General features: G+C 43.4%; 2 protein-coding genes across 3 annotated transcripts in view; one reads left to right on the top strand and one right to left on the bottom strand.

The window, feature by feature from the left end:
- KPNA5 (karyopherin subunit alpha 5) overlaps positions 1–27,427 on the bottom strand; it is a 116,409-nt gene that overhangs the window by 37,959 nt on the left and 51,023 nt on the right. The window lies entirely within an intron of this gene.
- On the top strand, positions 40–27,427 carry ZUP1 (zinc finger containing ubiquitin peptidase 1). Of its 2 annotated transcripts, none has more exons than XM_075924034.1 (9): positions 40–244; positions 11,346–11,456; positions 12,894–13,012; positions 15,077–15,245; positions 20,555–20,743; positions 21,122–21,290; positions 23,947–24,098; positions 24,500–24,720; positions 27,206–27,427. In XM_075924034.1, the coding sequence occupies exons 1-9, from the start codon at positions 40–42 to the stop codon at positions 27,251–27,253; spliced, it is 1,383 nt and encodes a 460-aa protein (XP_075780149.1). In that variant the 3' UTR covers positions 27,254–27,427. The 2 variants fall into 2 exon arrangements, with proteins under 2 accessions (XP_075780149.1, XP_075780150.1); XM_075924035.1 differs by lacking the exon at positions 27,206–27,427 and adding an exon at positions 26,330–26,350.

Genomic DNA, 27,427 nt, shown 5'->3' with positions numbered 1-27,427 from the left:
GGGGTAGGCTGCTGAGCGGGTCCCTGGCCTGCCCGCGCCATGCTGCTGTGCGAGCTGTGCGGCCAGGCGCTGCGCACGGAGCCGGAGATGAGGCGCCACCTGCTGCGCGCGCACCTGGAGCGCGAGCCCCGCTGCCCGCTCTGCCCGTTCTCCGCGCCGGGCTACGACGAGCTGCGCGGGCACGTGGACAGCGCGCACCCCGAGCCGGGCCCCGCCCCCGTCCTCGCGAGCGCGCTGGCCCCGGGTGAGTAAACGCGCGCTCCCGCCCTGCTGTGTCTCCGCGCCCCTTCCCCTATCCCTGCGCTCTCTGCTGCGGCTTGTGGCAGGCGCGCGAGGGTCGGTGCGCATGCCCCGCGGGTGCTGTCAACGCTCACTGAGGGGGGTATGGTGCTGTCCAGCCCGTGAACACGTGGTATGCAGAATACTGACAACAAAGGAATAAAGATTTTTTTTTTTGTAGCAGATTCAATTACTTCTTGTATTTGACTCATAAGATTCAACTTTAAAAGATTGAGAAGTTGACCAGAAGCTTTTGGTGTGTGTGTGTTCGTGCACACTGAATGCTGGAGAGAAAAAAGCATTCATTCAGATTGAGGAAGAGAGCTGGGAGAGCCTGGGAGAAAGGTGGAATAAAGATGAACATCCAGGAACCTTACTCTTAATTATGTACTGGAAGCTCCCAGTTGAGAAGGAATTCTGTTCAATTGCTTGTAGCTCGAAATAGCTTTAGTCCTGATATCTCAGCAACCTGATTCTTTCTAGAGTGTTTGGTGTGGTTACTGTACATATTGTCTTATTACAAACCAAGGAGACTTACTCTGTACCCGTGGTCCCCAACACGGTGCCCGTGTGGGGCATTTCAATACGCCCGCCAGGTGCTCGGGGCTGGCCTGGCCCCGGACACATGGCGCACAGGCGCTTGCGTGGGGAGCGCGCTTGGCGGGGGGAGCGCCAGGCGCGCGGCACTGGGCGGGGGGGAGCGCCGGCCCTGGGCGTGTGGTGGGGGGGGAGCACCGGGCACGTGGCGCTTGGCGGGGGGGGAGCGCCGGTGTAGCGAGCAAAACACTAACTTCTCCGAATTTGCTACTTTGGGTGCACTGAGCATGCGCACCCGAACTGAGCAAACTCAGTGTCCCTCGCTGTAGCCGCTGCCCTCTCTCTGCCCTCACTGCCTCCTCAGATTTGCTTCCTCCTCTTCGGAGGTGTTTAAAATGATGAAGGGGGGCAAATTGCAGGGGGGGTAGTGTCTGGTTCTGAGCATGGGGCAGAAATTTACCGGCTGGAGGCATCAATCTTCTTTTTTTAGCTGCAGAAGAGGGGCAAAATTTGAAAAATCGGGGGGGTGGGGGGTGATAGCCTTGGTTAACCCCGGGCTGGGGGGACACTGCCAGACCCTGTGCACGGAGAAAACCCCCGTTTAGGGAGGGGGAGAGGTGGGAACAGTCACCCAGCAGGACAAGCCACCTGATGTCCTTGTAAATATCAGTTTTCCAGGGGCAAAGTCTTTTTTTTCTTTATTTTCCCTGGACGCTGCCTGTCAGCCCCCGAGCAGGGGGTGGGCTCCTGGGCTTGAGTTCTTAAAGGCACAGGCCTCCCAATTCCTAGACGGTCAATGCTTAGACACCACCGTTCCTCTGTATGTGTACAAGTGTGAAATATTCTACATACAGTTCCTGTCTCAAACTCTGCCTCTCACTTTTTTAGTATTTAATAGTTTTCTCTTTGTTTCTCTATCAGAAGTCACTGCATCTCCTTTCTCTTGTGTACTATGCTGATATGCTAAAGTCCCTCCCATCCACACCCTCACCTGTACTGCAATCCCCTGACCCATGGCAGATCCCACACCTGTCCCCCAAACTCCCCCTAGCAAGCACCCCTCATGCACCCAAACTCCGTCCCAGATCCTCATCACCAAACATGGGCAAGTATCGGAGGGGTAGCTGTGTTAGTCTGAATATGAAGAATCGTTGAGGAGTCCTGTGGCACTATCTTCAGTTCGTCTATAAGGTGCCACAGGACTCCTCGCCAACATGGCCAAGTGAAATTTTAGTGATTCCTCCTGTAGTCAATGGGGACATGGGTCAGAGAACTCAGAGCAGGGGGCTCCAACATTTTGAAAGTGCAATCCAATATGTACCTTATATATAAATACCCTTTTCCCGCTTCCTTCTTACCCCTTCTCCAAGTCCCAGATCCTGCTCCCTCTATCCTCCCTCTCTTGCCCATCCTCAGTCTCTTTCATCAGCCTGGGACAGACGGTTGGGTGCACATGCTCTGGTCTTTGCTTAAGGGATCTGGAGTGTGAGAAGGGCTCTGATCAGCTCTTGGAGCATGCATTTACTGTGGTGTTCTAGGTGCAGGCTTTGGCAGGGTATTTGGATGCATGGGTGCTCAGAGCAATGATAAGGGCTTGGATACAGGACTGGGTTCATGCCAGGGGTAGGAGTTAGTGATGTATGCTCCATTTTGTCACTGCTGGTGACTCCTAGATGGTGGTGGAGTGTGCCTAAGGCAGGCTCACCCATGGCCTTGCCCTGTAACACTACCTAAAGCAGCAAGAAAACTCCATCCCTGGTCCTGTGTTGAAAGGATACAGAATGGTATATGTTGAACCCTGACATCAGCACCCCTCTTTTTCCTCCCCTGCCGTGCACACAAAGCAGCAGACTCCCAGGCGTGGTATCAGCTGCAAGGCAAAGTGCAGGACATCCACAGCAGTGGGGGGAGGGGCATTTAAGTGCTGGCACTTGATATCCTCTTGCCCACACCAGTCATGATCACCTGACAGAGGATACAAGATCTACCAGTATATCCCTATCTACTGGTTGGTGACCACTGCCTCATAGCGACTGTCTGTCCAGGGTCAATGTGTCATATCATAAGAACATAAGAACGGACGTACTGGGTCAGACCAAAGGTCCATCTAGCCCAGTATCCTGTCTACCGACTGGCCAGCACCAGGTGCCCCAGAGAGGGTGGACCGAAGACAATGATCAAGCGATTTGTCTCCTGCCATCCCTCTCCAGCCTCTGACAACCAGAGGCCAAGGACACCATTTTATCCCCTGGCTAATAGCCTTTTATGCACCTAACCTCCATGAATTTATCCAGCTTCTCTTTAAACTCTATTATAGTCCTAGCCTTCACAGCCTCCTCTGGCAAGGAGTTCCACAGGTTGACAACACGCTGTGTGAAGAAGAACTTCCTTTTATTAGTTTTAAACCTGCTACCCATTAATTTCATTTGGTGTCCTCTAGTTCTTCTATTATGGGAACTAATAAATAACTTTTCTTTATCGGCCCTCTCCACACCACTCATGATTTTATAGACCTCTATCATATCCCCCCTCAGTCTCCTCTTTTTCTAAACTGAAAAGTCCCAGTCTCTTTAGCCTCCCCTCATATGGGACTCGTTCCAAACCCCTAATCATTTTAGTTGCCCTTTTCTGAACCCTTTCCAAGGCCAAACTATCTTTTTTTAGGTGAGGCGACCACATCTGTACACAGTATTCAAGATGTGGGCGTACCATAGTTTTATACAGGGGCAGTAAGATATTCTGGGTCTTATTTTCTATCCCTTTCCTAATAATTCCTAGCATCCTATTTGCCTTTTTGACCACCGCTGCACACTGCGTGGAAGTTGTCAGAGAACTGTCCACGATAACTCCAAGATCTCTTTCCTGATTTGTCGTAGCCAAATTAGCCCCCGTCATACTGTACGTATAGTTGGGGTTATTTTTCCCGATGTGCATTACTTTACACTTATCCACATTAAATTTCATTTGCCATTTTGTTGCCCAGTCACTCAGTTTGGTGAGATCTTCTTGGAGTCCCTCACAGTCTGCTTCTGACTTGACTATCCTAAACAGTTTGGTATCATCTGCAAACTTTACTACCTCACTGCTTACCCCTTTCTCCAGATCATTTATGAATAAATTGAAAAGGATTGGTCCCAGGACTGACCCTTGGGATACACCATTAGTTACCCCTCTCCAATCTGAAAATTTACCATTTATTCCTACCTGTCTTTGTTTCCTGTCTTTTAACCAGTTCTCAATCCAAGAAAGGACCTTCCCTCTTATCCCATGGCCATGTAATTTACCCAAGTATACTATAATCCAAGTATACTATATCTACTGGATCCCCTTGTCCGCATGTTTGTTAACCCCTTCAAAGAACTCTGATAGATTAGTAAGACAGGATTTCCCTTTACAGAAACCATGTTGACTTTTGTCCAACAAATTATGTTCTTCTGCATGCTTCACAATTTTATTCTTTACTATTGTTTCGACTAGTTTGCCTGGTACTGAAGTTAGACTTACCGGTCTGTAATTGCCAGGATTGCCTCTAGAGCCCTTTTTAAATATTGGTGTCACGTTGGCTACCTTCCAGTCATTAGGTACGGTAGCCGATTTAAAGGATAGGTTACAAACCACAGATCATAGCTCAGCAATTTCCCATTTAAGTTCTTTTAGAACCCTTGGATGAATGCCATCCGGTCCCGGAGATTTGTTAACATTAAGTTTTTCTATTTGTTCCAAAACCTCCTCTAATAACACTTCAATCCGGGACAGTTCCTTAGATTCATCACCCACAAAGGACGGTGCAGATTCAGGAATCTCCCCAATGTCCTCAGCCGTGAAGACTGAAGCAAAGAAATCATTTAGTTTCTCCGCAATGGCTTTATCATCCTTGATTGCTCCTTTTATAGCTTGATCATCTAGGGGACCCACAGGCTTTTTAGCAGGCTTCCTGCTTCTAATGTACTTAAAAAACATTTTGTTATTTCTTTTTGAGTTTTTGGCTAGCTGTTCCTCAAAATCTTTTTTTGCTTTTCTTATTACATGTTTACACTTGATTTGACAGTGTTTCTGTTCCTTTCTATTTATCTCACTGGGATTGGACTGCCACTTTTTAAAAGATACCTTTTTGTCCCTCACTGCTTCTTTTACATGGTGGTTAAGCCACGGTGACTCTTTTTTAGGTCTCTTACTATGTTTTTTAATTTGGGGTATACATTTAAGTTGAGCCTCTATTATGGTGTCTTTAAAAAGTTTCCATGCAGCTTTCAGGGATTTGGCTCTAGTCACTGTGCCTTTTAATTTCTGTTTAACTAACCTCCTCATTTTTGCATAATTCCCCTTTTTGAAATTAAATGCCAGGGTGCTGGACTGCTGAGGTGTTCTTCCCACCACAGGAATGTTGAATGTTATTATATTATGGTCACTATTCCCAAGCGGTCCTGTAACGGTTATATCCTGGACCTGATCCTGCACTCCACGCAGGACTAAATCGAGAATTGCCTCTCCCCTTGTGGGTTCCTGCACCACCTGCTCCAAGAAGCAGTCATTTAAGCCATTGAGAAATTTGATCTCCACTTCTCTTCCTGAGGTGACATGTATCCAGTCAATATGGGGGTAATTAGAATCACCCATTATTATAGAGTTCTTTATTTTGGTAGCCTCTCTAATCTCCCTCAGCATTTCTATGTCAGTATCGCTGTCCTGGTCAGGTGGTCGGTAATATACCCCTACTGCTAATTTTTATTATTATATCACCGCAGGTCCAGCCCTGTTCCACCCAGCCTCGTACAAGGGCACTGCTTACAAACTGACATACAGTAGCCCTCCTGGCACTGAGCTGATGCCATGCTTCTTCTTATTGTGGGCAGGCCCATGCCGCACTGTGCTACCCTGCCTAGCACCCCTCTAGCCCCCTAGACCCAATGCCACAGCACCCAGAGACCCCCACAAATTACTATGCCTATTGCCCTCCCACAGACCGCTATGCCCTGTGCCCTCCCATAATCCCCCGCCCATATTCATTAACTGTTCAGTTCCCCCCATATTCCCACCAGCACAACTGCAGTGCTCCTCAGACCCCACACACTTCACAGTGCACTGACACCCATAGATCTATCTCCCCCACTGCACATCCCCCCTTCACTTCCCACCACCTCACCAATCCACTGTCCACAATACCAAGCCTTGATAACAGGCGAGGGTCCAGACCCATCTGTGTTACTGTGCCTGCTGCCACAGTGCCATTGTATTTCCCTTAATAAAACTCCGTTGTGGTGTTTGGCTTGGCTATTTCACAACAGCAACAGAAAGTAGAGGGTTGAATCTGAAATCATTGCCTTGATACTGACAGTCCCCTTGAAAAACGGTTAGAGTCCAATCGTCTAGGCTATCCACATTAACAGGGTGGTCAGGCTAATCAGGGAGCAAGGATGCTCTTAGTTTCCTGTGCTCTGTGTGTGCTTAATTACCCTTGTTCAGACACATTTGGCCCCAGCTTAGCATAGAGCTAGTCTTGCCAGATGTTTTCACCAATACTGTGCACACTTCCCATTATGTCACACTGCACATTCCATTGTCCTGATCACATGCTGAAGACAGTGCTATTGAATCAATAATACTTTATAAATTTTTTTCGAAAATAGAAAGTTAAAATAATGGACTGACTGCCTGTGTGTTCAAAACTGTACACCTGGGAACCCTACATAGAGCATTTCTCAGAGCTGAGCTGTGGATCTGAGCAGGGCCAGAGACACAGGTGCCACAAAATCAGCACAGGAAGCATGTCAGTGTTCGTAGCAGAGTCACAGAAGCAGGCCACAGAGCAGACTTGTGCTGTATTCAAAGCTGCAACAACCAGAGCCAGGGTGGCCAGACAATCATCCATGTGAACTAGACGCAGATTAGAATCATTTCTAAGGAACAGTGAAACTGGAGATGAGTCATGGGGTGGAGCTGGAACCATCTGGAGCCAGTTTCATTCAGGGGGACACTGGGCAGTAGTCCTAGTGTATTGAGATTCCCCCAGTCAAGAGTACAGCTGCAACATGAGAGGATTTTTCCAGTGACAGAGCACGTGTCTGAGCCACATCATGTCCGCACTACAGCCAGGTCCTGAGATGGGGCCTGTGACTTGTGCTGAACAGAAATAACTTCCCTTGCATTCCTCATACACTGTGATATCCCACCGTGTGCCTTCTAGTGCATTTTTATTTTCCTTTGAGCTTTTCACGGTTCTAATAAAAATATAAAAAAATGTTGCAGTGTCTAGATTGGCAATATTTTGCTCCAAATCATCCCCCCTTTCAGAAAATCTTGCCCCTTTTCTTATCCGGCCTTGAGTATTTGCACAAGAACACTGACCTTCTCTCTGGGAAAATTAAGTGTGAAGAAGGACTTAGAAATAACTTTGTAGTGTAGACGTACCCTAACTAAGAGACGTTAATTTGAATTAACTCAGAGAGGCGCTACACACGCGATCCGCTAGGTCGAACTTAATTAGAACTAGCGGAGCGCTTATTCGAACTAGATAAACCTCATTCTACAAGGGCTAACGCCTAGTTCGAATTAATTAGTTCGAATTAATGGCTGTGTAGAATTGATAGAATTGCTAAGCTCACCCCAGTACTATATCTGTAACAGGGACCAATTTTGTGCAGAACCTCACATCCATTACAGTGATATACAATTTTCTCTATAATCTAGTTACAATATATTATTTTTGACAATTAACATTTTTGTTAACTGATTCTTTAAATGCAGTATTGAGTATCAAGTCATAGTCATATGTATGGGTATGACTAGACTACAGGGTTTTGTCAACAGAATTTTTGTCGACAGATACTGTCGACAAAGCTTCTGTCGACAAAGAGCGTCTAGACTACATCCAGTTCTGTCAACAAAGCAAGACGCTTTGTCGACATAACAGTGTGGACGCAAAGGACAGTGTAGATGTAATAATGCCTTCTATCGACAGAACTCTGTCGATAAAAGACATTATTCCTCATAGAATGGTGTTTACATATGTCGACATAACTCAAAGGCAGTGTGGACGCAGGTATAGTTTTGTTGACAAAAGTCCACTTTTGTCGACAAAACCCTGTAGTCTAGACACACCCCAAGTGTTCTACTTATTTCTTTTAATTCACATCCATAATACTTTTTCTACAGTATCTGTTCCACATATATTTTCAACACGCAAAAACTTTCCTGTACTACACACATCATTATGGAAGGTATGTTTACTTGTCCAATATTCATACAGAACTGTTTTATTGTTCATTCATCTGCTTTATGAACTATGAGTTTTAGGGGTTAGGAGGCAGCATTTTATAGGGTAGCTTCTGGAGCAAATGGGAGGAGACATGGAAAAATAGGGCAGAAAGTTGAAGATTATAATGCATGCATTGATAACAGGGAGCATATTTTATTACTAATGTATTTGCAAATACTGTTCTTATTATTACTCGGAATTTATTAGCTTTAAGTACATTTTTTTCTTGTGGTGGCCAGTCCCTTTTCTGTCTGTCAAGTCATGTTTTCTCTTATTTGTCAAGCAATGACTATAACCAAGGTTCTAGGTAATAGCACTCTCAAAAAACATTAGATCATCATTGATGGGATACATCCTTTTTTGGTCACACATCAATTCTGGAGAATTGTGCATGGTCCTTAACTTAATGTATGTCTGTATTGTCAGTGGCTTGACAATCAGGCCATGTTAATATTGTTTGACCTTGCTTATACGTATGCAATATTCATCTCATATTTTCTAATTGAACTGACTGTTATATGGATTGATTTTCCTATTTTCAAATTCACTAACTATTTCCTGTTTTGAACAATTCTCAGGGAAATGTTTTGAGGGAAATGTTTTGAGGACCAAAAACCCCAGTTCCTCTGAATTTGTGACCCATGGACCAGGAGCAAAAGGCCCCCGTCCAAGGCAAAACACCAGCATCCCCTGAGTCCGTTAGCAAGGAGGTAGCAAATTGAGAGATTTTTCTACCAAAAAACACAGTTCCTCTGAATTTGTGACCCCTGAGTCCGTTAGACAGGAGGTAGCAAATTGAGAGATTTTTCTGCCAAAAAACACAGTTCCTCTGAATTTGTGACCCCTGCGTCCGTTAGACAGGAGGTAGCAAATTGAGAGATTTTTCTGCCAAAAAACACAGTTCCTCTGAATTTGTGACCCATGGACCAGGAGCAAAAGGCCCCCGCCCAAGGCAAAACACCAGCATCCCCTGAGTCCGTTAGCAAGGAGGTAGCAAATTGAGAGATTTTTCTACCAAAAAACACAGTCCCTCTGAATTTGTGACCCCTGAGTCTGTTAGACAGGAGGTAGCAAATTGAGAGATTTTTCGACCAAAAAACACAGTCCCTCTGAATTTGCAACCATTCCTCTGAATTTGTGACCCCTGAGTCCCTTAGACAGGAGGTAGCAAATTGAGAGATTTTTCGACCAAAAAACACAGTCCCTCTGAATTTGTGACCCCTGAGTCCCTTAGACAGGAGGTAGCAAATTGAGAGATTTTTCGACCAAAAAACACAGTCCCTCTGAATTTGTGACCCCTGAGTCCGTTAGACAGGAGGTAGCAAATTGAGAGATTTTTCTACCAAAAAACACAGTTCCTCTGAATTTGTGACCCCTGAGTCCGTTAGACAGGAGGTAGCAAATTGAGAGATTTTTCTACCAAAAAACACAGTCCCTCTGAATTTGCAACCATTCCTCTGAATTTGTGACCCCTGAGTCCCTTAGACAGGAGGTAGCAAATTGAGAGATTTTTCGACCAAAAAACACAGTCCCTCTGAATTTGCAACCAGCCAGCAAAGGTAGCAATTCCTGAGCAGTTATACCGAATGTCATGTTTGTTTGACAGAAACTGTGACCGGTAGCAATTCCTGAGCAGTTATACCGAATGTCATGTTTGTTTGACAGAAACTGTGACCGGTAGCAATTCCTGAGCAGTTATACCGAATGTCATGTTTGTTTGACAGAAACTGTGACCGTCACAAAAACGGAGCGGTTTCACTTTTTGCCTATACACCGGCCTCAGGCGTTCGGCGGGGGGGGGGGGGGAGCGCCGGCCTCGGGCGCTCGGCGGGGGGGGAGAGCGCCGGCTTCGGGCGCTCGGCGGGGGGGGGAGCGCCGGCCCCGGGCGCGCGGCCCTTGGAGGGGGCCCTGCCCCCGGGCGCGCAGCCCTTGGGGGGGGCCCGCCCCCGGGCGCACAAGTGTCCCCGCCCCCTGGCAAACGGCCGCGCCCCCTGGCACCCGACAACCTCAAAAGGTTGGGGACCACTGCTCTGTATCAAGGATACTTCTAGATTCAAATAACCGGTCAATGGCTTCAGTTGTGTATACTCCACTTAATATTTGAATGTATGGTAAGCAGTAGGAGCTGTAAGCATTTCAAGGTCTCATATAGTCAGTTATTTTATTACTCTGATATATGTGAATTTTAGTTCAGCTTTCATGTTTTGCTTATTTCTCCCTAAGTTATTTCTAGTCCCTATAACAGCAAAAATTGGCTTGAGAAATGAACTGGGTGTAAATCAGGGGTGGGCACATTATGGCCTGAGAGTCAAATCTGGCTTGTCACGTCGTTTGATGTGGCCCACTTTGGCAAGGGGCACAGGGAGCATGCAAAATCTCTAGCCTCCACCCCCAGGCACCTTAGGGGTGGGGTAGCATAAGGAGCCTGCTCTCTCCCTTCCCCCAGTGCCAGGGGCATGTGGCACATAGATGGAGCCGCAGGCTGTTCAAAACGACTAGCGGTTCCTTCTACCTGCTGCCTGCTCCCAGGCCAATCATTGCAGCTGGGGACAAAGGAGCATGTGAAGTCTCCTGTTCCCCACCAAGGGCGCGCAGCCCATAGATGGAGCTATGAGCTGTTCAAAACAGCTGGTGGTTCTCTGTGCAACCCTGGTGGGGGCGAGAGAGTTTGTGCACTCCCCTGCCCCCAGCTGCAATGATTGGCCTGGGGACAGGGAAGCATGCAAAATCTCCTTCTTACACCCTTCCCCCTAGGGATGATAAATGTAGTTTAATACAACTAATTGACTAGTCAGGGCTGGGACAGGGGTTCAGGTATAGTTTATTGGCTTATTCACTAGGGATGCATCTACACAGCAGGGCTTGACTTGAAATAAGGCACGCAAATTGAGCTATGTCAATTGCATAGCTTATTTTGAAATTGGGAGCATCTACATGGCACTTATTTCGAAACAGAGCACTCTTCCTCCAACGTCCCTTACTCCTCGTACAATGAGGGTTACAGGAGCTGGAGTAAGAATTCCTCCAGCTTGACAGTATTTCGACATTATTTCAAAATAACTGCCTGCTGTGTAGACGTGGACTAAGTCATTTCAGAATGCTAGTTATTTCGAAATAATGTTGCTGTGTAGACATATCTTAGGAAATTATTTTCCCAATATAAAATTAATCACTGTCATAGGCTTGAACACCCCTCAGAATATATATTGTAAACTGCTTTTTTATATAAAATACCAAATAGTATAATTTTAAATCTATTCTTTTTTAAATACAGGAACTGGCCAACAGCTATATGAATGTCCAATATGTGGTCTTGTCTGTGCAAACTATCAGATTCTCCAGGAACATGTTGACTTGCACTTAGAAGAGCACCACTTTTCACAAGGTACATGGACAGATTAAAACTTGGGATTGGTAAACAGTATTTTAAATTAGTTGTACTGTACCACTTTTATATTTATGGGTACCAAATAAAAAAAAAAGAACTTAAGTATTTGTCTAGGTTTGTAATAGAAAAATTGTTACTTAACTTTATTAGGGAGATGTCACTATCAACTCTGTAGTTAAATAGTGAGAAGTAAAACCCTGCAATTTCCTTGTGACACTTCACTTTCTCAAACTACACTTACAGCAAGCCATCACGGTTGAATTTTTTATGCAAATACTAAACCAGGGGTGGTCAATTTTTTGATGGGGGGGCACTCCAAGATTATGGTAGATGGTCAAGGACCACACCTATCTATGGAGGGGATGCAGGGTCTGGGATGGGAGTTAGGTGCATAAGGGAGCTCAGAGTAGGGGACTGGAGTGCAGGAGAGGATGTGGGATCTGAGAGGGAGTTTATGTGAAAGAGGGGTTGTGACCTTGGGCAGGGTATCGAGGTGCAGGGTCCGGCAGGGGTCCGGGATGGGTATGGATGCAGGAGTGTATTCTGGCATGGAGGACAGATTTAGGAGTGGGTTCAGTGTCTGGGAGTTGTGCCCTGGAGTCACAACTCCAGAGGATTTGAGTGATTGTCAGGGGCAAGGATTTGGAGTGTAGGACTCAGGAGGGGGTATGCGTGCAGGAGAGGATTCTGGCCTGGGGGAAGGGATGTGAGGAGGAAATGTAGGGTATGGGAGGGAGCTGGGAAGGATGCCAGAGGCATGCTCTGGCTGGGAGGCACTTATATAAACAGCTCCTGGCCAGAGCTCCTCCGTGCCTGCCTACAGCTCCCATCTGGCTGCTCCATGTGGCTCTCTGCTAGGAAGAGGGCAGGGAACTGCTTCCGCCCCTACCAAATTTCAGATACAAAAGATGTGAATATTTACAAGTACTGCTTGTCAGGTAACAGTGCCCATAATCCTCCACAGCATCAGAATCCACTTACGCCACTTGTATTTAAAGTTTTAGTTAATTTACTAGAATAGAATTCCTGCCCCAAAAGAGTTAATCTGCGGTTTAGTTCACTCAAATGTATTTTTTGTCAAGGCAATCACTTAAAAACAAGAAAACGCTGGTTAACTTCCAGACTAATTCAGTTAATAATTTGGCTTTATCATAATACAATCCATAAATGCCTTACAAGAGTCCTTTAAATTTCAATATACAGCTGCCCAGCTCATATCCATCCAGGTCCTCAAAACTGAGTTCTGCACACAAACTTATGTCTGCCTTAATTCTTTTGTTGTAAATATAAAGAATGCAAATGTTTTAATCTTACAATTCATCTTTTCATCTTCTGACCAGCTATGCATATGCAAACATATTGCTATATATCAATATTTTTATGTCAGTCTATTGAAAACTGTGTGTATCTTTTCTATTGATATGATTCCAATAGGTATAAATGTAAGTGGATTAAGTGATCTGGAACTGGCTCAGCAGCTCCAAAATGAAGAAGACAAACAGCAAGAACTAGAAGAAGCTAGACGAGAAAGAGAGGAATTCCAAAAACTGCAGGTACTGTAAATGTTTTCCATGCCATCCAAATAGTAACACTGAAAAATTTGGCAACCACAAATTGTGTATCTTGGAGTTTGTTTTTGTATTCTCAGTTTAGTTCTTCACCTCATTCTGTTTGTATCTTGCTGTTCACTATGCTTCACTTTGTTTGCCTGCTAACTTCCTATGATTTACAATTTGCAACAATTTAGTAATAACAGACTGAAAAACAACTAATATTTTAATAACTTCGTATTATAATTCAGATTATTTGGTTAAAGTGAGACTTGGAACCCTTATCCGTGGGTGATAAAAATGTTTTGTTTGGCATAGATACATATCTCTGTGATAAATATTATGCAGGCACAGTTGAACTGGGTATGATTAAACTTGGTAATATCCCAGATGTGTGCAGCACATTTTATACCATGTGAAGACACAATTCATACTTTTCTTTTGATCTAAGAGACTATTATAATAGGTGACTAGTAATAAGGTACTGTGTATCTAACTCAAGAAACTGCAGTCAAGCAGTTATATCCTCAGGAAATCATAATTCATTGCTTCAGTCACTGCTGTATCACCATTAATAATTTTTTGACAAATGACATTTCAGTATATAAAAAGAAAAAGTTAAATTGTGTTTTGATTGGATGAATGACCTTTGCCAGAATCTCTTCACACAATAATAAGCTGGGAAAAGTTTCTGTTAGGAAGCCTCTAATTTTAGTGCCATGATGCAACTCGGAGCTCTCTTTGTGGAAAGGCAGTGTGGTCTGCAGAAATGGGCTTGGGGTTGAGAATCAGGAGGTACTGGGTTCTAAATTTAGCTTTGCCAGTGACTTGATGTGTGGCATTTGGGAAGGTTATTTTCCCTAACGGCAAAATATGAATCTTCTCCCCAAGGATGTTACAAGAATTATTTAGCTTCGGGGGTAGCCAAGTTAGTCTATATACAGGATAAACTTAAACAACAAATGGTCTGGTAGCACTTTATAGACTAACAAAACATGTAGATGGTATCATGAGCTTTCCTGGGCACAGCCCACTTCTTCAGATGACCTGAGTTGTATTTCAGTTAATATCTGTACCGTGCTTTGATTAATCAAAGCACTAGATATATGTTAAGTATTTTATTTGCATTAAATAGCTATGTCATCTCTGGCTATAGTCACTGTTACATAATGAAGTATGAATATAAAATTAATATTTTGATAATAGAAGTTTAAAAGATTCAAATTCAGTAAGAACTTCATAAAAAGGGCTTTATTAATTTAAATTAATGTAAAAATTCCAGTAGCCATCAGCATTCCCTCTGTTTCCCATGCAAATGCAGAATGAACTTTGTTACGTGTTTCACACATCACCTCCACACGGGCGTACATAACAAAATTTGTGTGCCAGGGATGTGGTCAAAGGGTTTGGAGTGTGGGAGAGGGCTCAGAGCTGCAACAGAAAGTGGAGGGGGGGGGGGGCGAGTGCTTCAGTTTGGAGGGCAGGATCTACAGACTCTGGGTTGGGGACAGAAATGAGGGGCTCAGGGCTAGTGAAGGAGTGTTTTCAGCTGGGAGTATGGGCTCTGGATTGGGTCCAGGGAGGGGGTTTGTGATGTAGGCTGTCCTGGGGCTATGGCAGGGGGAGAGGTGCTCTCTCCCTGCTGCAGCATATGGCATAGTGCTCTCTCCCTGCTGCAGCAGCTGTGGAGCTGTGGCCTGGGATAGGCATCTCTCCCTGCTACATCCCTAAGTACCTGTGCACAATTTAATAGGCTGCTGTGAAGCTGTGTACCATGGCAAGAACTTAGGTGGCAATGTTCATAAGTTACAACTTGTTTTTGTATGGTAGAGTAGCCACCAAACACTTTCCTCATAAAAGTACTTTGTCAGACTGCTGTTGTTAGTTCTAGCTTGATATAGCTGTAGTAAAGTATAAAATTCCAAGTGACATAATCAGTTCCATGTTTAGACCCATCTGAAATGACTGTTAATATATTTGCTCAGAAGAATACTTATTAGCATTCTTTTTATTTCACAATGATAATCAACAGGAATAAACCAATTAAAATTATTTATATTTCAACAGAGACAATATGGCTTGGATAGTTCTGGCGGTTACAAGCAGCAGTCACTCAAGAGCATGGAAAGGGAAGTAGCTAGGGGAAGGATGCAGCCTTCTGAATATCATAAGAGAAAAGCTGACATGATGGAATCTTTGGCTTTTGGTGTAGATGATGGAAAAACAAAGACCTCAGGTCAGTATTTATCCTATGTTCTTGGAGGTGCATGGGTCCTTTAATCTTTTCAGCGGAGATTGATAGAAACCAAAAATAATGGCATCGCTATTAAGGACATTAGCATATTGTCATGTAAATGATTAACCGATAAACCTGGGCTTATCCATTATTCCTAATGACTACACATGCTGCCCCTCCCCCCCTTGCTACCTCTGATGCAGAGGAAGCAAGAGGGTGGGACGGGATGGCAGCACAATCTCTGTCCACAGGAAGCTCAGGCCCCCATTGACAGAGGCTGCTCCATGGGACACGGATACAGCCTTTGTCTGCGAAGAGCTTAGGCCCCTCACGGACAGAGGCTGCTGCTGCCCCGTGCTGCTGTCTCTGTTGTGCTGGGTACCAAGGGACTCCCAGGGAGTGGGGCCGGGCGTGCACCTACTGCCAGCTCTGCCCCCAGGGACTGTTGAATAATCGTGTAATTAATAAAATTTGATACAGTTTACATGATTATTCAATTAAATGATGTCTAACATCCCTAATTGCTATGACTGCTGCTGTGCCTAATATGTTCTTGTTATTACTCATTTAGTTGGTCTTCTCATTTTGTCTGCTTATCAAGCTCACCTCAGTTTTTGTGCCATGTACATAAGAACATAAGAACGACCGTGCTGGGTCTGACCAAAGGTCCATCTAGCTCAGCATCCTGTCTGCGACAGTGGCCAGCACCAGGTGCCCCAGAGAGGGTGGACCGAAGACAATGATCAAGCGATTTGTCTCCTGCCATCCCTCTCCAGCCTCTGACAAACAGAGGCCAAGGACACCATTTTATCCCCTGGCTAATAGATAATTTCATGGAGGTTAGGTCCATAAAAGGCTAACTTCTCTTTAAACGCTATTATAGTCCTAGCCTTCACAGCCTCCTCTGGCAAGGAGTTCCACAGGTTGACTATACGCTGTGTGAAGAAGAACTTTCTTTTATTAGTTTTAAACCTGCTACCCATTAATTTCATTTGGTGTCCTCTAGTTCTTCTATTATGGGAACTAATAAATAACTTTTCTTTATCCGCCCTCTCTACACCACTCATGATTTTATATACCTCTATCATATCCCCCCTCAGTCTCCTCTTTTCTAAACTGAAAAGTCCCAGACTCTTTAACCTCTCCTCATATGGGACCCATTCCAAACCCCTAATCATTTTAGTTGCCCTTTTCTGAACCCTTTCCAAGGCCAAAATATCTTTTTTGAGGTGAGGAGACCACATCTGTACACAGTATTCAAGATGTGGGCGTACCATAGTTTTATTCAGGGGCAGTAAGATATTCTGGGTCTTATTTTCTATCCCTTTCTTAATAATTCCTAGCATCCTATTTGCCTTTTTGACCGCCACTGCACACTATGTGGAAGTTTTCAGAGAACTGTCCACGATAACTCCAAGATCTCTTTCCTGATTTGTCGTAGCCAAATTAGCCCCCCTCATACTGTACGTATAGTTGGGGTTATTTTTCCCAATGTGCATTACTTTACACTTATCCACATTACATTTCATTTGCCATTTTATTGCCTAGTCACTCAATTTGGTGAGATCTTCTTGGAGTCCCTCACAGTCTGCTTTTCTCTTGACTATCCTAAGCAGTTTGTATCACCTGCAAACTTTACCACTTCACTGCTTACCCCTTTCTCCATTTTCCAGATCATTTATGAATAAGTTGAAAAGGATTGGTCCCAGGACTGACTCTTGGGGGACGCCACTAGTTACCCCTCTCCATTCTGAAAATTTACCATTTATTCCTACCCTTGGTTTCCTGTCTTTTAACCAGTTCTCAATCCAAGAAAGGACCTTCCCTCTTATCCCTTTGCCATGTAATTTACACAAGAGCCTTTGGTGAGGGACCTTTTCAAAGGCTTTCTGAAAATCCAAGTATACTATATCTACTGGATCCTCCTTGTCTGCATGTTTGTTAACCCCTTCAAAGAACTCTAATAGATTAGTAAGACAGGATTTCCCTTTACAGAAACCATGTTGACTTTTGTCCAACAAATTATGTTCTTCTACATGCTTCGCAATTTTATTCTTTACTGTTGTTTCGACTAATTTGCCCGGTACTGAAATTAGACTTACCGGTCTGTAATTGCTGGGATCGCCTCTAGAGCCTGTTTTAAATATTGGTGTCATGTTAGCTACCTTCCAGTCATTAGGTACGGAAGCCGATTTAAGGGATAGGTTACAAACCACAGATAATAGCTCAGCAATTTCCCATTTGAGTTCTTTTAGAACCCTTGGATGAATGCCATCCGGTCCCGGAGATTTGTTAACATTAAGTTTTTCTATTTGTTCCAAAACCTCTAATGACACTTCAATCCAGGACAGTTCCTCAGATTCATCACCCACAAAGGACGGTGCAGATTTGGGAATCTTCCCAACGTCCTCAGCCGTGAAGACTGAAGCAAAGAAATCATTTAGTTTCTCCACAATGGCTTTATTGTCCTTGATTGCTCCTTTTATAGCTCGATCATCTAGGGGACCCACAGGTTTTTTAGCTAGATAGTTTAGAGAAGGTTGCAGTCTTAGATCAGGGCTGCGGGATATGCCCTAGATCAGGCGTGGCCAACCAGTGGCTTTCATGCGGCTCTTCCTCCTCCCCCCCCAATTAGTGTGGCTCGCAAAGCTGCCCCTGAACCCCCTGAACATGGCCCATGCCTTCCAGCTCCCTTGTGTTCACTGGGACAGGGGAGCTGTCCAGATCAAAATGTCGGATCCAATATGGCAGCCGCCAATGGGAGGCTGCTGAGGCCAAAAAGCCTTTTTTTGTTTTTGTTTTTTGTTCTACAACTCTTTGCTCCAATTCTTCGTGCTGGATCTTGGCTCTTCATCTGGAACGGGTTGGCTACCCCTGCCCTAGATACTTGTAGTATCTTTTAATTTAGTAGAGTCCAGCATATACCTGGCTGCTTGCTTATTCCCATCTTCCTGCTATGAAATCTGTCTGGTCTGTCCATTTGGCCTCTGTCTCCTTGTCTGGATTACACATGATATAATAGGGTTTCCTCCTACATTTTCAGTTTTCTCTTTACACTTGAATAATTTACATTTTTGTTTGGGTCTAGCAGGGTCCAGCTAATCCCATAAAGTTCACTTAACCTGTTACTGAAGACAGTGTACTGCTTTGCCCAGTGGCACAGATACAGTATAGTACCAGTATTACTTGTTTTATACTCGGCTGCATTTTTATGCTACTAAAATTTTACCCAACTGGCAGTTTTTTGTCTTGTAGCAGTGATGGTTTTGGAGACAACTTCAATACAGAACTGTTCCGAGATAAGTACAGCCCTCTTCATAATTGGAGAGCCAGAGAAAGATTCTTGAGTGATAACCATTTACTCCATACATAATTCAGATAGCATTTAATATGCAAAAGTTTAGACGCCAAACTTTTTCCAGTGTGTTAAGTGTACTAAAAATTACCATTGCCTTTTTAAAAAAGCATTGATTTTTTTAAACGATCAAACCCAGAATTTAAGATTTTGTTACCTGAGCTACAATTGGCAACTTCGTGATACTGCTTACAGAAACTTCAGGCTTTGATAGCTAAAATTCAGCTTTTAATTCTACTAATTGGAATTAATTAAATTGGTTCTGATGATTTGAAATCTTTAAAGATTAACTACAGTGTTTATTAAACTTCAGGGGGTAATGTTTGTGGCAGAAGAACAAATGAGCCAATATATGGCCTTTGGGCACTTAAATGCACAAGTGAATGCAATCCTATTTTCACAGATATTCTTGTTATGCAGCAAGGAAAGATATTGCACCACGAGTGACTTTTTTAGTTGTTGAAAGTGAGAGTTCCATGCCACTTTTTTCTTAGATATTATTGTGGGGGATGTTGGTTTGTGAATAACTGTTTTCAAGGACTGTCTTAAAAATGAAATGCTTGAGGGTCTGGAAGAAGTGAGAGAGGATTACTGATAGTGTCTATAAGGATTTTCATGGTTGAAAAGGGATAACATAATGGGGATAGAGGGAGGTAGCATTGCCATGCAATTAGTGGTAATTAGTCACATCCTTTGTTCCACTTTTATACAGGTAGTCCCCGGGTTACGTACAAGATAGGGACTATAGGTTTGTTCTTAAGTTGAATTTGTATGTAAGTCGGAACTGGCTCCAGATTCAGCCGCTGCTACTGAAACTGACCAGGGGCTGACTACAGGAAGCTGGAGGCAGAATTGCTCTGCCCCCAGCTTCCTGGAATCAGCCACTGATCAGTTTCAACAGCGGCTGAATCTCGAGCCTGGGACAGAACAGCTGGGCTGCCAGGTAGGTCCCTGCAGGACCAACCCGGCAGCACCCCAGCTGCTCTACCCCAGGGTCCACAACAAAAGCCTGGTCTGCTGGGGGAGGAGGGCGTACTAGCTGCGCCCCCTCCCCCCCCCCAGCAGACCAGGGACACGGGGAGCAAAGCCGCAGAGACGGCAGGGTCCCCGTGTCCCTGGTCTGCTGGAGACGGTCCCCAGCAGACCAGGGACACCTGGAGCAAAGCCAGGGAGGCGGAGGGGTCCCGCGCCTCTGAGGCTTTGTTGTGGCAAAGCCTCAGAGGCGTGGGACCCCGCTGCCACTGCGGCTTTGCTCCCGGTGCCTCTGGTCTGCTGGGGACCGTCTCCAGCAGACCAGGGACACCGGGAGCAAAGCTGCAGCGGCGGCGGAGTCCCGCACCTCCCCAGCTTTGCCAGAGCAAAGCCTCAGAGGTGCGGGACCCCTCCGCCTCCCCGGCTTTGCTCCAGGTGTCCCTGGTCTGCTGGAGACGGTCCCCAGCAGACCAGGGGCACCCGGAGCAGCTTTTCTCGCCCCGGAGGTCGAGGTGGCGGGACCGCTGCGCTCTGGGCGGTCCCGCTGCCTGCGAGCTCCGGGGCGAGAAAGCCCTGTTCGTAAGTGCGGATCCGACGTAAGTCAGATCCGCGTAACTCGGGGACTGCCTGTAATTCACAATTTACCAATTATATATATGCTGTTACGTTTTCATGCATAAATTCTACACTGTTCTTAAAAAAGCCACTTGATTTTTGGCTGCAACCAAAATGCTTGGCTGGATTTTTAGAACATATTAGAAATGTATTGATTCATCAAGTTATGGTATGTGGGCAGGCAATGAAATGGCTAGATTGTCTAATGTCTACATTCACAATTTAACTGATTGCTATATGCCCATTTATCAGTTCTGACCTGTGTTGTCTTTTTAACTTTTTTTCAACTGCTCCTAGATAGAACCTGCCCCTACAGAGTATCAATTTGTGCATTGTGTAGGCTTAAAATGTCTGTCTTCTCTTTTAGGAGTCATTGAAGCACTGTGCAGGTACTATCAAAATGAAATCAAAGATATAAAGCATGTATGGCTTTCTACAGGAGTGGATCACTTCCACTCATCTTTGGGAGACAGAGGTTGGGGTTGTGGCTACAGGAACTTTCAAATGCTGCTTTCTTCGTTATTGAAGAATGACATGTATAACGATTGTTTAAAAGGTATGTACAGTTATTTACCATTTTGAGTGTTAGCTTCTGCATATAATATTTTGATTGCACTTCCTGTTTTCTAATCAAACTTTGTTAGACTTAAGTTAGTGGTGATATCTATTAAATATTTTCTTTATCATTGGTAGGTATTCTAGAAATTTTCAGGAACAAATTTGAGATAACAAGACTGGATAATGGAAATACAACCAAAATTAATAATTTACAGTTAAGAGCTAGAAATAGAAATGCGTACTTGTAATACATATATTATCTGTCATTCCTGTTTTTATAAATGAAATATTAAGACTTGGTTAGTCACACTTTTAACCTTATACTGAGGCATTCTCTTATCATCAGAGCAATATAGATATATTTTTTTAATTTCAGATATTACTTTGATTCCTTGTATTCCAAAAATTCAGTCCATGATTGAAGATGCTTGGAAAGAAGGTTTTGATCCTCAGGGAGCATCTCACTTCAGTAACAGATTACATGGAACCAAGGCATGGATAGGAGCATGTGAAATTTATTCTCTGTTAACTAGTCTCAGATTAAAGTACGTAAAGATTCTCAACAATCTCTAAGAATGAGGGATGATTGCAGTTCCAAAGTAAACATTTTGAGCAGTAACACATAATACCACGCTATACTGTTTGTCTAATATTATAATTACAAAGTTAATAATCACACTTATGTTTCTTCTTGTTACATGAAGTTTGAAGATGGTGGAGGTGCCAAAATTCTCAGCCTATACATATGATAGTTTTTGTTTATTTGCATAATCAAACCAATTTAGGCCTACGAATGTGCTAGTGTAAATAGTTAACCCATGAGCCTAGGCTGATCAGTTAACCTTCACTGTTACTTACAGGCTTCCTCCAATCCTCTGAGCTGCCGCCTCTGTATTAAAGGGAGGTGGGGAAGGGAGGAGTGGAGAAGCAGGAGCCAGTGCTTTTTAAGCTGCTCCCTGCGTGTAGTGGCTCCCACAGCCCTGCTTGCCCCCTGTGTGTAAACCTAATTGTCATTCTACACACCACAGCCTTACTTCAGCCTAGGTAAGTGTAAAAAAACAAACAGTCCTGTAGCACCTCAGTGACTAACAAAAGTATATAGTATCATGAGCTTTCGTGTGCAAAACCCACTTCCATAGATGAGTAGAGACTGAGGAAATGGGTTTTGCTCATGCAGACTCATGATATTTTTGTTAGTCTCTAAGGTGCTACAGGACTACTCCTTTTTTTTAAAGTTATGACTAACACAGCTACCCCTCTGAAAATATGTAAGTGTAATACTACATTCATGCAATAATTTCCATCTCCACAACAGGTTATACCTTATGTTGCTTTGGTAGGATCTGTGAAATTGATAAGAATGTCAGTTGCATAGATGTTGGGCTCACTTTCACAGCACAGAGCCTAGTACAGGCAGTCCCCGGGTTACGTACAAGATAGGGACTGTAGGTTTGTTCTTAAGTTGAATTTGTATGTAAGTCGGAACTGGTACATATTGTAGGGGAAACTCTAGCCAAACATTTTTTTTAGTTTTGGATAGCATAGGGAAAGGTTAACTCCCCTCTAATGTTTGTTTTGCTGTCTGTTCCCCTGTTCAGAAGATTTCACATCTATTTCTGTCCCTGTGACAAACTCAGGACTAAAGGAGTAACTCATCAAATACCAAACAGCTCTGCACCATGCTTTGAGCTAATAGCTTTATTTCCACACACCACCCAGGGTCCTAGGAGGAGGGTCCTTTTTTTGCTAACACAACGAGGCCAGCACTTTGTTTGTTTTGGTGGAGTCTTTGTTTGCCCAGGGAGCCCAGCATGTATAGGGGGAGGAGGGGCGGAGAGGCTGCTTTTGTCTGCTGTTCGGCAGCCTGTTGCTCAGGGGAGGGGGCAGCCTGTTGCTGGCAGGGGGGGAGGAGGGAGGCGTGCAGGATGCGAGGCCGCGGGGGGGGGGGGGGGGGCAGCGGGCGTGGGGAGGCACTTTTCCTCTGCCCGGCAGCTCTGCGGGATCCCTGTCCCTGTGGCCAGCTGCTGCAGGCAGAGGCCAGTTGGAGCCGGCCGAAGAGGAGGAAGAGGTGGATTCTAGGACCCAGGTGAGCGAGCCCCGGGGACGCTGCTGCGCTCCAGGAGCCCGGCATGTATAGAGGGGAGGAGGGGCAGAGAGGCTGCTTTTGTCTGTTCCGCAGCCTGTTGCTGGCAGGGGGGTGGAGGCACTTTTCCTCTGCCCGGCAGCTCTGTGGGACCCCAGTCGGAGCCGGCCCGAGGAGGAGGAGGATCCTAGGACCCAGGTGAGCGAGCCCCGGGAATGCTGCTGCGGATGTGCGGGAGTTGCCTCACCCCGTTCGTATCTAGGGATCCGACGTAAGTCGGATCCACGTAAGTCGGGGACTGCTGTACCAGACTTTCAGCAGGTGCTGCCATCTTGAGGTATGGGGCTGCATGTGTGAATTCCTTGCGGTTATCACTACCCCTCAGTGGCCTTTCATTTGGTGCAAGCATCCTTGGTGACGATGTCCTTCATTAGCAGTAACGGGGGTCTTGTGGCACCTTAAAGACTAACAGGTTTATTTGGTAATAATCTTTGGTGGGGAAAGACCCACTTTGTGGTTTTTGTAGATACAGACTAATATGGCTATCCCTCTGATATCAACTTAAGTAGCAGAGTAAACAAAATCTTAGAAAAATTCCATACTATGGATAAAACTTGCTTTAATTAAAACTTACACAGCCACTCTTTTTTAAGATTAGACCTCAGGAAAAGTTTAAAATTAAGCTATTTATTTGTTCATTGTTATTACTCAAAATATGATGTATTCATGCCACTGTAGCTAACTCAAGGTGAAGGTGAAAAGATTTTCATAAGCTCCCCAAATTGTATTAAGCTGAGAACAAGAATAGAATATTTGTAACCAAGAGCGTATTTTTTCCTTTTTTGAGCAATAGAAGTCTATTGCTTCTTAATTGTGGCTTTTGCTCTAGTTTTAATTGAATGTTAAACATAATATGATAGTATGTGGCTGAACTGTCATAAGGCCATTCAAGAGATACAATGTCTGTGGTCTGCTTCTGGTTCCACACAATTACAAAACTATTGCTAGTGCTGTAAAGTGTATCTTATATTATGGAATAAAGACTAGATCACTGTTTTAAACACAAAACCTGAACTTTAAAGATGAAAACTCAAAGTATTTTTTAAAATCTCCTATAGGTGTCAAATTATTGACTTTCACAAGCCAACTGGCCCTTTGGGTACACACCCTCGCTTATTTGAATGGGTTTTGAGCTACTATTCTTCAAACAGAGAAGGTGGTACAAAAGTAGTGTGTACTCCCAAACCACCTATCTACATACAGCATCAAGGTCAGCATAACCTGGACTAGTTTCTTGCTCTCTTATACTGAATTTTATTTCTATAACATGCTATTATTTCAAATGGCACTTCATATTCTCTGCCTCCTTCATCTCTATTGTTCTGTTCTAACACCTATATGCAGCAAATTTCCCAGTTTATTTCCTGTTAATCTTATTTGTTGTAAGTTAAATGAAAAGTAAGATTTCCATCTAATTAAAGATGTTAGTCAATTGAAGACCAGATTAGGGGTTTGAACAGGCTGATACCTGCTTTTCATTGGCAAATAGCTTGGCAATAAAATATTCTCATTCGTTACTTGGCCAAAGGACTTATAGCAATTAAGAGGAAGCAAATCCTAATACTGATCCCAAAGCAAGGTTTTACTGTCATTATTTTGTTTTGAAATTAGGACATAGCCGTACTATTGTTGGAATAGAAGAGAGGAAGAACAGAACATTATGTTTACTAATATTTGACCCAGGATGTCCGTCCCAAGAAGTGCAGAAATTGTTAAAACAAAGCAGTGATGATACCAGTCCCAAACTATTTCGGAAATTTGTGGGTAGCTTAAAAAATAAGCAGTACCAAATAGTGGCTATAGATGGCGTGCTCTCACCAGATGAGAAAGTTGTAAGTATTCCTGCAAAGTTCCTGTATACATAATAACAGCTTTATATTCATGTACATAATGCTTTACATGTATCCAGCATTTTCTCCAAAAGAATACTGAGCTCCTCAGAAACAATACCACATCCAATTAATACTGTAAAGGGCATTTAATTCAGGGTGGATTGATTTAAATCACCAAAAAATGTATTTTAAAACATTACCAAAAAAGCCAAGACAGATTGTGCTTATAGCACACTTCATTTTTGAGTAAGCCCCGTAGAAGTGCCAGTGAGTTCAATTTTGGGGGGAAACCAGTATAGAATGGGATTCCATTGGAAAAGCTGAGTTATGCTGAAGTAAAAATAGGGAATAAATTTATGACATTACCACTGTGGTCTGTGGTCATGATGTTACAAAATAAGGGTGTGTATTATGTAATGTTAGATAAAAAAAATGACAGTGGCTACTCAAGATTTCTCTTACTACAGCTTTCTGTATTGTGTACTTTGGGTGATAGAGTCTAAACATAGTTAACTAATAAGCCATAAGGTTTAGCTACATCCAACATAGTAAATAGCTTGGGAAATTTATTTATCAAATCACACTTATATTAAAAGGCATAGAGGCAGTCTTGAAGAATGCTGCATTGCACAGCAAATTATTAACGTTACTAAGCAATTGATCTATTCAGCCATATCCACATCTTCAGGGCTCGCCAAGTGGCAGTGAGCCCTGCTCGCCAGCTGCATGGTTCTGCGAGCTGCGCATGCGCAGATCGTGCGGCGCCGGCTAAGCCAGCTTGTAATCTACTCGCCATAGGCAAGTAGATTACATGATCTGTCGAGCCCTGCACATCTTCATCCTCATCATTTTCTCCCAATAAGCAGTTTTCCGTATGATGTTTCATTCTTGCAGCTAAGACCTGCACCATCTTCTTGCACTGCTTACACTTGGCACATTTTTCCGTTTTTACCCAAGGAATGAATTTCTTCAAAATAGTCCCATATAGGATCTCTCTTATGTCTAGAAGCCATGACACTTTTTCCATGTCAAAAGTGTGGGGAAATATAAAAAGCTGCTAAATAGTGTCTTCCCTTTTTCTTTCCAGTCCACTCCACTGCCGCCTGCATCCTTTCCTATATATTGTCTCTCTGAGACAGTGTCTTAACTCCTTTGTTGTGCTTGAGTAAGGTCCACGACAAGTAAAGACAGAACAAAAATAATCCTATCCAGCTTATGTCTTTCCATGTTACTTTTTAATTTGCCACGAAACAGAAATTGAAAGCCCAGAACTTTCAAGCAGCAAAAACTGGAAATTAAGATAGACAGATTAGGGCCATTAATTCATTTTTATGAGACTGTATGGGTACATGTCTCATTTGTGATGAGATTTAATTGTTTCTTATTTTTTAAATGAGAGTTTGTGTGTGTGTGTGTGTGTGTGTGTGTATATATATATATATATATATATATATATATATATATATATATATATATATATATATAAAAAATAAAGTGTAAACAATTTTTCTATTTAAAAATCATTAATTTTTATCCAGGCATATTTAATTAGATCTTGTCTAAACTAAGATTAAGACTGTAGCAGAAGGTTATTGTTTTATTTGTAAAGCAGTGAAGGCTGAGACACAACACATCACCAGCATGTTTTATACTGGTATTGGCTCTGGCAGCAAAGAAATGTAGTCTGACTCCTGGGTTCACCTCCTGATTCTGGAGAGGAACATACTGGTATTTATCTTTTACAATTCCTTACTCTCACTTTCTCCACTGCTGCTCTTTACCTTTTAGGTCTTGCCATGTCCTGGTCCTCTGCATTTCAAATAGGTTGCTTTCTTCTCCATCCTGCCTATCCTTTGCCATATTGTTTAAGAGAGAGTGGAGTTCTGTTGCCAGCCACAGAGCAGTTCTCAAAAGTGGGGAGGCACAATTAAAGCCAGGAAAATTGTAATTGGTCCATGCAGCCCTGGGCTGAAGCATGATAGATACAAGTGCAATGCTCCATGGATTTAGAACGCTAATAGCCTTATGCTGAGCACATGCAAACACGTTTTTCAGAGGCTTATAACTTGACCAAATTTGGAGTGAAATATTTCCAAAGTGCCACACTTCACCAAATCTTAACACTTTGTTTTATGGAATTGAGTATTAAGATTTGGTGCAAGAGTTTCTCAACAAAAGGATTTTGAATTTTTAAGTGCAGGCCAAATCACTACTTTCTTAATTGTGTTCTTTAATGTGAAAATTAAACCTTCAGCCTAACGTAGACACATACCATGGAGAAACTTCAGCATAAATGTTTAAAGTTTTTGGTAAAGGTATAAGCAACTACAAACAAGATTTATAATTGAAAGAAATAGTAACCTTAAGTCTAGATTAAACTTATTCAATACTTTAAAAAATAACTAATTTATAATACTGTTTTGAAATTACTTGATGTTTTTAAGTGGTATTATGTTCTCTTACTGTATGTAACTTTCTTTTTAAGGCTCGCTGCCAGGCTTCTCAAGTCTTTACAGCAGAGAGGATTCCTTAAAGGATGACCTATTTATTACTTTTCCCTGCAACTCAGTGGATGTGAAACTTTGAAATACTTTCAGCTAGCTTTTCATTCACTATTTATAACATGTTAATATTTTTAACATTGAATTATATATTGCCAAAAATAAGTTTGTCCTGCTAATTTTTATAAATAAATATGTATGGGTTT

This window comes from Pelodiscus sinensis, chromosome 3 (genome assembly GCF_049634645.1).
Source record: "Pelodiscus sinensis isolate JC-2024 chromosome 3, ASM4963464v1, whole genome shotgun sequence".
Classification (NCBI taxonomy): Eukaryota; Metazoa; Chordata; order Testudines; family Trionychidae; genus Pelodiscus; species Pelodiscus sinensis.
Note: the sequence above shows the minus strand (reverse complement) of the source record. Positions and strands in the feature narration are given on the sequence as shown.

Coding starts and splice junctions, on each gene's coding strand:
- ZUP1 (XM_075924034.1), top strand. CDS start 40: ATGCTGCTGTGCGAGCTGTGCGGCCAGGCGCTGCGCACGGAGCCGGAG. Junction 15,246..20,554: donor TGGAAAAACAAAGACCTCAG/GTCAGTATTTAT, acceptor CTTCTCTTTTAG/GAGTCATTGAAGCACTGTGC. Junction 24,099..24,499: donor TATCTACATACAGCATCAAG/GTCAGCATAACC, acceptor TTTTGAAATTAG/GACATAGCCGTACTATTGTT.